Source organism: Halyomorpha halys, unplaced genomic scaffold (genome assembly GCF_000696795.3).
Source record: "Halyomorpha halys isolate HHAL.00 unplaced genomic scaffold, Hhal_1.1 Scaffold126.1, whole genome shotgun sequence".
NCBI lineage: Eukaryota > Metazoa > Arthropoda > Insecta > Hemiptera > Pentatomidae > Halyomorpha > Halyomorpha halys.
This window is the reverse complement of record NW_027112074.1, coordinates 2426157-2438817: the sequence shown is the minus strand read 5'-3', so window position 1 is coordinate 2438817 and position 12661 is coordinate 2426157. Positions and strand designations below refer to the sequence as shown.

Genomic DNA, 12661 nt, shown 5'->3' with positions numbered 1-12661 from the left:
AAATATAAAATGTAAAATTATGAGAAGATTGTTGACCCTCTATGATATATATATGAATTGAAGATGGTTAGGGGTGCACTAATATGTTATTTGTCTAATTAATATAACAATCAGACAGTCCGCTGATTGTCAATTTTGTATTTGGCAGGTGTGGGTATAAATGAAAAGATAAAAAAAAAGTATCTCACGATTTTGTAAAGTAAGTTGTAAGTATGTTGTAACAAATTTCAATTACAGCTCAAGAGAACCTTATTATATTCGGATCAACTATTAAACAATTATCTTATTCTTATTAATTTACAGCTCAAGAGAACCTTATTATTCTAGTAAGATTAACTATTAAACAATTATCTTATTCTTATTAATTTACAGCTCAAGAGAACCTTATTATTCTAGTAAGATTAACTATTAAACTATTATCTTAATCTTATTTACTTACAGCTCATGAGAACCTTACTATTATATTCAGACAAACTATAAAATAAATATCTTATTCTTATTAACTTACAGCTCAAGAGAACCTTATTATTCTAGTCATACAGACTATTAAATAAATATCTTATTCATATAAGTACTCACAAAAAAGTTCTTAATTACAGATAAAAACAAATAATACAGGAAGGAAGTTGAATAGTAGGAGAGCGGCGGGAAGTTAGTGGAGGAATTACCATTTCCCAGTTGAAATTCCCTCTAGTGGGAAAAAATCCCTGTGGAAGTTGCGGGAATTTATTTTTCAAACGAGCAGCTGGGAATCGGTCACCTCCGGAGACTCTCGGCTCCGTTCGGGACCGGCAGTATGCTCACGTTCGGAAAAAATGGGCTTCCTTCATGATTGAAGCCAGACGAAACTATGCACACTTGGAAATGCAAGTTTTTTTATATTTGTACTTCATATTCATAGTCAGACTCAGAAAAAACAATTCTCTATCGGTTGATATAAAGGATTTAAGCTGTATATTTTGATAATATTCTGGTTAAAACTGTATTGAACGGATAAGCTTTTATACAGAATTTTTTGAACTTTGAACTTTACTGAACAATATAGCTTTTAATATACTTAAACTGTCCACCTTAGTTAAATTGTTCTAACTGAATTTTGATCATTTTTAAAACGTGAAGTTAAGGGTTTTTGTTAATTAAATTTCAAACGATTAATCAATCATTACACTATGTGCATTAATAAGTAATTGTAAGTTTGTACAATAAATGGAAGACAGAATAACTTTCAGATTTTTGAAAATAAAAAATTGTAATTTTGAAGATGGGACAATTTAATTAAGGACGGTAGGGTAAATTAAAACAATTTTATGCCTTATCCTTACTGTCAAAGACAAGAACATATCAGATGAGTAGATTCTATTAATTATCCATAATAAACAACTTGAGTGATTCACTATTCAAATTAACAAACTTATAATACTCATATTAAATATAACAGATAATTTATTTCACAAAATTGTACTTACATTAGTTGAAATGAACTTTTTGAAGGTAGACAATTATTTTTTCAAAGATCACTTCCCAATGTATATAAAATATAGTGAGTAATACCAACCAAATAAAAAATAACTGGTTCGTTTTTATGGAGCCAATATTAGTTGTACTTAAAAGAGATAATATTATGAAACTTTTAGCTTGAAATTAATTTGTTTCTAAACCTGATATAAAAAAAATATATTGAAAAACTGTAATAAAAGTTCAAATTCGCATTTCAGATTTAAATAATACCGCTTTGCTTCTCCGGGTTACCGTAACCAATATGTTCTGAAAGAACTGATGTACTGAAAAATAGAAGATAGTAATACATTTTTAGCTTGAATTTTATTTTAAACCTGATATAGAAAGAGAAAAGTGAAATACATGAATAAAGGTCTAAATTCACTTTTTAGATATAAATGATGGGGTCTTCCTCATCCCCCAAAATTCTTGCTTGAATGTGAAAAAAAATTAATATTCTACATTTGAAAACAATGAGTCTTTCAATCCATTATATTTCTAATTGAATGTTCTTTATTACTATCGGTATCAACAAGAGGCACATAGTTCAATGAACTAAGAGAATGTTTGGAGGGAAACGGGTTACAATTGTGGTTATCTTCTCAATCGAGTTTCGTCTTACCGGTTATGTTCATTTCAACTTGCATAACTCTTTTTACTCATAATTGAAGTGCAGTATTGAATGTATTTAGTTTAGTTATAATTTTTTCATCTATTAGATTTCCAAGATGGTAACTGCCAAGGATGATACTCAAACTAAAAATTTACCTTGGTTAGTCATAATTTATTTCTGAATTATTGTTATTTTTATTTTATGTTGTAAATTCACAATACTATTATTTTTGAAGGGTTGAAAAATATCGTCCAAGTACCTTAGATGATTTGATATCCCACGAAGATATTATCAAAACAAGTAAGTTATCAAATTATCACAACTATATACTTTTTTAAACTATTTTTGATTTCTTGTTTGGTACTGAAATTTGAAATCATAGTCAACAGATTTATCAATGAAGAACAATTGCCTCATTTACTATTCTATGGCCCTCCTGGAACTGGAAAAACCACTACAATTCTTGCTTGTGCTAGGCAACTTTACCCCAAAGGACAATTCAACTCTATGGTTTGTTTTTTTTATTTTCAGTTAGATTCTAAAATAGAAAAATGAAGTGAAAAATCTTTTATATTTGATCCTTTTTGTAGTGTCATCATTGATTGGTTATCAACAAATTAACTTGATTTTATTTTGGTAGTGGTGACATTCAAAACGATCTAGTTAAATTTTCAGTAGATTATTCAGTCTTTCGAATAAGACAGCTCTTTTTTATTAATTACTTATCCACCAATAAATCAGTAAATATCAGAAAACCAATTAGATAACAAACTTAACTTCTTTATTTAATCAATCTCAAGTATGAATTAATTATACAAAGAATATTACTGATAATTCTCTTGATTGAATGTATATCAAATTTGTTCACGACTTGTACATTGGAGAAGTTCTTGTTATTCTACAGCTCTTTTTTATTAATTACTGGTTCCTACTAAAGAGACGTGGATAGTTAGGAAGAGAAGAGAGGGCCTGTTTGTTCTCATATCAAACATGATTGTATTATTTCTTTGATTATTTTTTTAATCATACTTTTTTTAAATCCCTAAAACCTTGTCCCACTATCAGCCTGTGAACTTAGTGTTCAAATTTTTCCCATGGGTGCCCTTAAAAGATCATGTCTCATAGCCAAACATTACTATGAGCATTATGTTTATGTTGTGTGTTCATAGTTTCAGCTGTCATATTTTATACATTCCTGCTCTGTAACAAAGGAGGCCTTTAGTATAGCAAGTAGATATTTTTTTTGCAATATTAGTGAAGAGCAGATATACTTCAGTAACCTAGCAACTCTACCCTTTTTTTTTTGTTTTGTTTTGTTACCCCCTTCCTAACCATTTCTTATATACAGAAGGGGACAGGAGGGGGGTTATGCTACAAGCTAGTACTCTATTCTAGCCAGAGTGGAAAGGTTGAGTTTTACTAAGGTCTTTAAGGATGTTTTAACACACTTGTCTGCTACAACTGCATAGCAATCCTACACAAGGGAGCTTTCGATTTATCTAACCTCCTTTATTAAGGGAGAATCATGTTCTTACCTTAATTTCTCCTAATATACTTACATGCCATCTGATGGAGTGATTAGGCCTGTCAGTGAACAGGGAATGACTAATCTAAGAGTGAAAATACTGACTGTAAGTAATAATTTCTCCTAGGTCGATGGGGGTCAGATGCTGGGTTAGTGATCCATCTTTTGTAAAACATATGGATTATGAAACCTATATCCAGCCTCATAGTTATGCATTTATTAAGTTAAATGTAGTTACTAGAAATAATTTTCTGATGTTTTGAATTAACATTACCCCCAATGTTTCTATTTGTGAAATGATTGGTTTACTTTACAAAAGACTTTCACTTTTCTTCCTAAATTAAAAAATGAGATTAACCATTAATATTGTTGAATGTAACCATTCACATAGGTTGATATTACAGTTATATCTATCTATCTATCTTCCACTATCTACCTTTGTTTGAATTACAAGTTTAATTTTTGTTGTTTCCCCTGAAAACAGTTGACTTTTTCACTCTATATCAAAGGTCATTGGAGGAAGATGGAGTGTATTTTATATTAATTTTGTAACCGCTAGAACAGCTCTGGCCATGTATGTATATATATATAATTTATTTATATTTTTTTTCCCCCAAAAACTACAATTGGGTTTCGTCTGCAACCCGAGGCATTATATCAACTGTAATTCTTAGATATTTTTTTTTTTTTTTTTATATATTGGATTTTTACCGTTACAATGAGGATGAATTTCAGTTGAAATTTCATTATGTTTCATCTGTTTTTGTTTTGTTTTGATGTGGTTTTTAAGGTTTTGTGCTCCTTGACTGCCCCTCCAAATTGAGTTAAAGGGTTGAACATTTTTTTGTGAATTGAGTTGGTGTTGAAGATTTAACTTATTTCTCCCCTCCATCCCTCCTCCCCCACTATTTTTAGCAAGCATTAATAAAACTATTAAATCAATTACAGTGAAGTCTCAGTTATACGAATATGAGGGGGTACCAACAATTCTTTGTATAAGTGAATATTTCGTGTAAGTGAATACGCAATACATATGTATTATGGATGTATATTTTTGAGAATTTTTTTCTCGTACTTAGTAGGTACATAAACGCATGTTGTATGCAGTTGAAAGAAAAACAATTATTTATTGTATAAAAATTTAATTTATCTTTAATCCGAATTTTTTAATTTTTGACAAAAAAAATTGCGTTGTTTGTTTGTTTCATGTTGCTTTTGGCTGAATACATCATTCTTTCGCATTCTGTTAAGGTGTTAGATTCCTTCTCGCTAATTTCTTTCGCATTTATAACGTTTTACAACTTCAAATGCTTCAAGAGCTTCTGCAAAAGATGGAAGAGGCAAACGATCTTCGTCATCTGAATCGGAATCGTCCGAGCTTCTTTCAATTGGGGTTGGGGCAATTTCTATGATTATGCCTTCGTCGCTATGAGGGCCAGATTGTTGTACTCTACGAAATTTTCGAATGTAATGTGGGAAGAGACTGTCGGAAGAACATTCGACCACTCCGGAGGGTTTTTGAAAACTTCTACTTCTTCGGTGGCTTCTTCCTGTCCCAAATCTTCTAGAGCGATCCAGCTTTACGGGAGCACTTTTCGATAGTAGTACAGCATAGGCTGAACAGCATAGAAAGAGATTTTTTTTTTATTTTTCGGACTTTCATACACATTTACTTCAGGCGTTAACAAGAGACTGACAATTTTTATTTTGCATCGAAAGTAGGGAGTAGAATGTAAACATGAATCAATGGGACCTGATGTTATTCGCGGAAAGAAGATGTTTACTGTTTCGTTTTTCATGGAATTTTTTGTTCTTTGTCTTGCGCGGAAGAAAAAAAAATTCGTAGAACTGAATACAATTTACCAATATGTACATAAAGGGGGTCCAAACTTTCCTTCGTATAGCTAAGTTTCGTATAAATGGATAATTACATACACATAATTAAGGGGTTTTTGTAGGGGATTGAGAAATTCTTCGCATAACTGAATGTTTCGTATAATTGAGACTTCACTGTACTCTGTTCCACCCCCACTCCAAAAAATGAGAATATAGAATTAAAATTTTTAGTGCTTTGGACTGATAAACTTTTTCAAACTTAGTTTTATTTTTAAATCAATTCATATTACTTAGTTTTATTTTTAAATCAATTCATATTGGATTAAAGATTTGTTATTTTATTAAAATATTATATTGTAATCGCTTAAATTAGATTAATTCATTTAATATTATCCAATTTATATTATTTTAGTTCATTTTTAACTTATATCAACTAACAGGTAATGGAATTAAATGCATCCGATGATAGAGGCATAGGTGTGGTTAGAGGACAAATACTTAATTTTGCCAGTACTCGCACAATATTCAACAAAGGATATAAACTTATAATCCTTGATGAAGCAGATGCCATGACCAATGATGCACAAAATGCTTTAAGGAGAAGTAAGAATGAACCTTAAAATCTATTTATGATCTGCTTATGTTATTTTTTTTATAAGGTTAATTTTTTTTTTTTTTAAGTTATAGAGAAATATACTGACAATGTAAGGTTCTGTATGATATGCAACTATTTGGGAAAAATCATTCCAGCTCTCCAGTCACGTTGTACTAGATTCAGATTCGGTCCTCTTGATCCCAAACAAATCTTGCCTCGCTTGGAATATGTCATTGGACAAGAAAAGTAATTTCTTGATAACTGATAAATTTATATGAATTGAATCCACATATGTATGCAATTTTTTTTGTTCTGTTTTATAAGCTGTATCGATTATTTTTTCAAAATATGAAAAAGATGGTTGGAGATGCAGTCGAAAGGAAACAATAAGTAGTTGGTTACTGTTTTTTGTTTCCTTTGATCACATCTCCGACTATCTTCTTATTATTTATATAGCTTTTGAATCATGATTTCACAAAAATTTTAGTTTGTTCCTTATTACTTATGTTAATTCAGTTATAAGACACATATTATTGTTTATTTTTAAATTGTTTTAGTGTTAAAGTTACAGAGGGTGGTAAGAAAGCTTTAATGGAATTAGGAGGTGGTGATATGAGAAAAGTTCTAAATATTTTACAAGGAACCGCAACTGCTTTTCCTGAAGTGAATGAAGATAATGTATATACATGTGTTGGTCATCCTACACCTACCGATATGTCAAACGTTCTTAATTGGCTCTTGAATTCAGATTTTACTACTGCATATAACAGTAAGTATTAAGGCTTAAGTAGTGAATTTACTTCTCTAGGCATCTTACATGAAGTAGAGAAATTCTAGTAATTGGTACAGAACAAACTTCTTCTTTCTTACGCATGTTCCTCGGTAACAGTACCTTGTTGTGGTAATACTATCACAACATTTGACAGTACTTGTTACCTAGCTGGCAGTAAACATTACCTTCCTGACAGTTCAACTTGTTGAATGAATGATAAAAACTTTTTATTTAATAGAAACAACAACTGTCATAATAGACGAACGGTAGAAAACATACAAGTTTGTGTTATATATCCGTATCCTATGTTAGTTATATATAAGGTTAGTGTTTTTAAGGATCTGATAGCTAAGCGGTTTGGGACAGAGCACTTAGTTAAAAAAGACCCATTTAGTGTATTTGTGCTACTAAAAAAAATAAAGGCATATGACCTCCTCCGCAAGCTATACCTTAAAGTATATTTCAAGCATGTTAGTAAGAAATTTTTTGATTTTAGTAATAATAATAGATTTGCACGATTTCATTTAATGTGTTAAAACTAATAAATTCATAAATTTTGCTAAAATCGCTCAACCTTTTCATTAAAGTAATTAATGTTGTCTGAATTTTAAAAATATATATCTAATTCATAGGAAATGATTGGAAAACTTTAATGCATACACTTTTATATAAAATATGTCTAATAGATAATAGTTAGAAGTCTGTTTTCCTAAGTTTTAAATACTGGAATTTTAATATTGTTTAACTGTTTTTGTGTAGATGTTAATGGTTTTTAGTATCTTTAATAAGTAAATATATTTTGGGCCCTCTGTAGCTCAGTTCGATAAGCACAGTCTTACCATTCTGAGATCTGCTGGCGGTGTCGGTTTGAATCTGGCCTAGGCGTTGACTTTTTTCGTTGAGTGGCTGCCCCACCAAATGAAAAACTTGACCCCCAACCATGGTTAGGCAATATAGGACTCCAGTGAGAGTCTTGGTCAGAAAAAAAAAATAGATTTGACTTTACAACAGAACTTTACAAGGAATAGAATAATCTCTAATAAAACAAAATGATCTTGGAACTATATTCTATATAAATGTATGGTATCATATGGTACATTAACATATCGCTTTTAGAAATTAAATTTACATTAATGTACGATAATTTTCAGTGATACTTGAACTGCAAATCACGAAAGGACTGGCACTACCTGATATAATACAAGAAGTCCACAGTTACATTCATCGGAGTGAGTATTAACTGAATTATTTGAATTAGACTTCTAAAAGACTTTCCACTTTAATTTTTAAAAAACTCTTTTGTTAAACTTATTAAAACAGTTTTATCAAAATTTTTATTGTAAAAGTTCATTCAAAAACTTTTAAAACAAAAAAAGCTCTTCCAAGAACTTTTTGGCTTTTACTCATGAATATAAGTTCTATTTTATGAAAGTTGCTGCTAAAAATTTTTAGTGAAATGTTTTATAAGTTATATCTGAAGACTAGAGGGGAAAAAGGGTGTCTCTCATTTTTCAAAATTTTTAGGACAACAATTTTTTCTTGTTATTCAAGGATTAGAATTATCATTTATTATTTACATTTAACTCATGTAGTTAACCTTATTATAATCTCCTGTTTTTATTTTATTATTGTATCTGCCATCCAAAAATTTATCAGAAACCACTGTTACTCAGCTTTAAATAAGAAAAATCGAGTTACCTAGTTTTTCCCTTGTAGTCTTTATCTATGTTGTGTGTCTGTGTATGCGTCTTACAAGGATCACTCAAATTAAAATATTTTATTTTTATTAATATTACTGTCTTTGGAAATTTCTTCTCTAAACACATTTATTATACAGTTTTTGTAATAACTTATGTTAACAGAACATTCATCAAAAAGTTTTTTTGATATAAGTTCTCGCCTATACTGTATTTGAAATGTTTTGATAAGAGAATTTCTATTAGAAAATATTACCTTTTAAGTGTAAACTTAGTTGCTAAAGTTCTTATCAAACAGTTTAATAACTGTTTGGAACCCTTATTTTCTAAAGTCACAAAACTTGTTTCTTAATTATTTCTGAATTGAATTTATAGTCGAGCTTCCACCTGAAGTCCTGATAGAGCTACTTATTAAAATGGCCGATATTGAAGAAAGATTAACACATGGTACTATGGAAAGAATTCAGCTGAGTGCTCTCGTTGGTGCCTTTTATCTCGCTAGATCAAAAATCAAGCTTCCCGAGAAGGAATAATTTCAAAATATGTTACTATTTAAAATTTTTATAATTTATACTCGTTTTTGTAAATATAAGTGTTTTATAGGAATGATTTTCCTTTTATTTGACCTATGCAATCTCCTTTGTTATTTCACTAACACTCAGAATTGCTTACACAATAGAAAGGACAAACAAGCATAGGCAAATTTGAATTATTAATAAAAATTATGTATAATATTAGGCAATAGAATAGAATATTGTAAAGGAAAAAAATGTATTTATTCTTCAGCTTGATACCCATTCTATCAACTTATAAGGTTTTTGTTTCTGATGAAGTCTTAGATTGTTGATTATTAAATATTGGTATTGTAGGATTTCCTGGCTGCTCTAACATGTTACTGTATAAGGTGGTGCATCTTTCTAGCAACAGTATTTCAATTGGAGATGCTGTTATCTAGCAGACAATTTTAGAACTACTCACTCATGTTTTTCATTATGAAAAAGAGCGATTTTTTCATTACTTGAGTATACTTTGACCAAATTCAGATTGTTTGGTGTCATTGAAAAGGCGAGTTTTCTTTCATTTTGATAATAACAATAAAGTATACATTGACTTGTTTTAAAGACAATAAAAAATAACTTGAATGATTATCAATTGATTCTTTTATCCCAATTTCAGAATTATCCGTTTTGTATCATAATTTATTATGTTCATCAATGAAAAATAAAAGTTTTTTTTGAAAAAGTAAAATTCTACATTTAAAACTTATTTAGTTTGTTTCAAAATGTAAATTGTGCCCTGTCAAGTAGGTGTTCAAAATCAATTTTTAATAAAAAATTTAACTCATCCACATTGGATGATCCCATTATAATTTTTAAATTGTAACTTTCCAAAAGTAGATTTATTGACTTTAGATAGAAAAACCTGTGTATTGAGTTACAGTGTCACATTCTCATGATACTACAAAAAATTTGAAGTTTAGTATTTTTTTTTTATTTTTGTGCTATAAAATTAACATTATATTTCATGATTTTGCCAAAAATTTATTTGATGGATAAAAATAGAGTTAATTTTCGGTTTCAGCTCAGCAAAAAGTATTGTCATCCAAAATTATCAAATAAAATTTTGTTGACCTGTACATCAATAAAAAATATATATAATATTAGACAATAGAATGCAATATTGTAAAGGGGAAAAATAGTCATCCTGCAGCTTGGTATTAATTACATGATATCTGATGATGTCTCAGTTAAATTGTTCCAGTAGGACATCCTTTCTTGTGCAATTAAGTCGAGGGGATGTGCTCCTCTCTAGGAGAAAATGTTGGAACTATTATTCACTTTGCTTCATGAAAATTTTTTTTTCCTACTGTGAAGCCTGTCTAAATGAAAAGGAATAAAAAATGGAGCTACTCCAATTCTTCAGACCTCTTAATAGATGACCGAAAAAAAGTTAGTTTTGAGGTTGTCATGTGTGTTCATCGAAATGATCAATGGAAATTTCAATTATTAAAAAAAAAAGGAAAAAAAAAAACAAGTTTTTTTGGAAATAATTTTATTGTTTAAAATAAATATTTAAATTTATAATTTTTTGTGGCCTATGAATATCATATTTTGTTAAATTTTATCACAAGTTTTGAAGAGCACATCATACAAAATGTTCCTGAAAATGTGTATAGATTTTGTTTTCTATACATTCACTAATTTTTCTTTTCAGTCTTTCAATAGAAAACTTGAAGAGTTTTCAATTAATTGCTATATCAGATATGAGTGAAAATATTGAAGTGAATGTTCTCTGACAGAGTTTAGAACATAATAAATAATCTTAAATGAATCTTCAATAATTTAAATAAAGTCTAATCTACAATTATATAAATATTTTTTACAATATTTCAATAATAAAATTAATCTACTAATGGATTTAATCGTCTAAAAATCACAATTATATTTACATTATAAATTATTGCATTATAACTACATATATAATACATTAATAAATTATTGAGATACATTTGACGAAATTGGAACATGATACATCCCATTTTTATTATTATTAAATATTTTCTTTAATTGAGGTCAATTATTCTCCCTTATTTTTACAATGATCTTATTCTTCATCCGAATATATTGTTGACAAAGTTGTTAAAGCCAGAAGTGAGAGATGAAAAGATGCCTGATTCAGAACCACCGGGCTTCGAGTGTTGAGGTACGTGATGATAGTAGTGTTGTTGTTGTTGATGATGCGGCCTATAGAAACCATTATCTTGTCTCTGAAAATTTTTCATATTAAATGATTAGACATTATATGTTTTGTTTGTTAGTAAATATTTTAATTAGATATTGCAAAAATTAAATGATCAGTTTTATCCCACTTGTTTGTCCAGTGTGCTAAGACCAAATTTGAGTATAAATTGCAATTTATAGATGATTTCATTATTAATTTGAATTATTATAATTATTCATTTACATTTTATAAGTAAATAACCTAAATCAATGATTTAAATATTTTTTTATTGTAAAATGTTAAAATAATTTTTTTTATAATTGAATTTAAAGATCATAAATTGCTCCAGGTCACAGATATTTTAAATCCTCGGCCTTTGGTCTACAGTCTTAATAACAATAATTAAATACAGTGTTGTGTATATGCAAACTAAAAATGCTTATAACATTAAAATTTCATACATTCAACAAAATTGATGAAGATAATGTTTTATTTTGAACATTAACTTATGTCCAATTAGTGAAATCAGTTAAAAGAATATTCAATTATTATAATGTCAAATGACAGAATGCACTGCCTTAATATTTTAAAAGATGGAACAAAAGAATGAGGGAGGATCTATTTCGGATGCAATCTTCTGGAGAATATGAAATGGAACATGATTCCAAAATTATATTATGTTATATAAAATAACAAAATTATTAGTTTTTCAAGTATTTAACTTTTACTTGAAGATCAATGATTCAACATGTGTAATATATAAAATAATCATTTTACATACAAAAAAAAGAAAGTTCTTTGAAGTCTGTAACTCTTGTTTTGTTATACCACAACAACCGTATGTCCAACTTTGTTTTTGAAAACCTTCAGTTTCAGTTTTTCAAACTTATTGTTCTGAATTTGTAACTTAGACATAGGTTATTGTTGCTTCAAGCCACAGATATAAAGAGTCAAGTAATATGTTTAAAATAATAAATCAAAGCACTATATTGGATGATTTATCATTCTGAAAATCAGAAATAAAGGTTTTAGCTGACATGAATTGTCACTTATAAAGGCTTTTGTCAATTTTTCAATGCTAAAATTAAAATTTTGGAAGATCCTAAAACAGTTCTAATGATGCCTGGTGATAAATTGACTAGTTTATTTACAGTTTTTAAGAGATTCAAGATTTTTTGTTTTAGTTTCTTCTCTCTTGATTAAAATTTTGAACTTGAAAATTAAGTGAATATGCGAAGCTAACCCATGCTTATAGTTACAGTACTTATCATTAGTGAAGTCGAGAAATAACTACAGAATATATTTTTCATTGAAACTTTGTTTTTATTAAAGTAAACCTGTGTAAGTGAAATATTGTGTTTTACGTACTTGAATGCTTAGGTGAAAATACTTCCTATGGAGTTTT

At 28.8% G+C, this 12661-nt stretch overlaps 2 protein-coding genes across 6 annotated transcripts in view; one reads left to right on the top strand and one right to left on the bottom strand.

Moving 5' to 3' along the window:
• The window catches only part of RfC3 (replication factor C subunit RfC3), a 58334-nt gene extending 49193 nt beyond the window's left edge, over positions 1-9141 (top strand). For 2 of the 3 annotated variants that reach the window (XM_067050034.1, XM_067050035.1), the window contains 8 exons: positions 2217-2269; positions 2346-2410; positions 2493-2620; positions 5912-6074; positions 6153-6312; positions 6624-6835; positions 7990-8067; positions 8911-9141. In XM_067050034.1, coding sequence (XP_066906135.1) covers positions 2217-2269; positions 2346-2410; positions 2493-2620; positions 5912-6074; positions 6153-6312; positions 6624-6835; positions 7990-8067; positions 8911-9068 — 1017 coding nt within the window. In that variant the 3' untranslated portion in view covers positions 9069-9141. The remainder of the gene's footprint in view (positions 1-2216; positions 2270-2345; positions 2411-2492; positions 2621-5911; positions 6075-6152; positions 6313-6623; positions 6836-7989; positions 8068-8910) is intronic. The other variant, XM_067050033.1, reaches the window with a different exon arrangement.
• A 1898-nt stretch (positions 9142-11039) lies between these two features.
• LOC106678144 (carboxypeptidase D) overlaps positions 11040-12661 on the bottom strand; it is a 184728-nt gene continuing 183106 nt past the window's right edge. For 2 of the 3 annotated variants that reach the window (XM_067050029.1, XM_014416488.2), the window contains exon 10: positions 11040-11302. In XM_067050029.1, coding sequence (XP_066906130.1) covers positions 11147-11302 — 156 coding nt within the window. In that variant the 3' untranslated portion in view covers positions 11040-11146. The remainder of the gene's footprint in view (positions 11303-12661) is intronic. The other variant, XM_014416490.2, reaches the window with a different exon arrangement.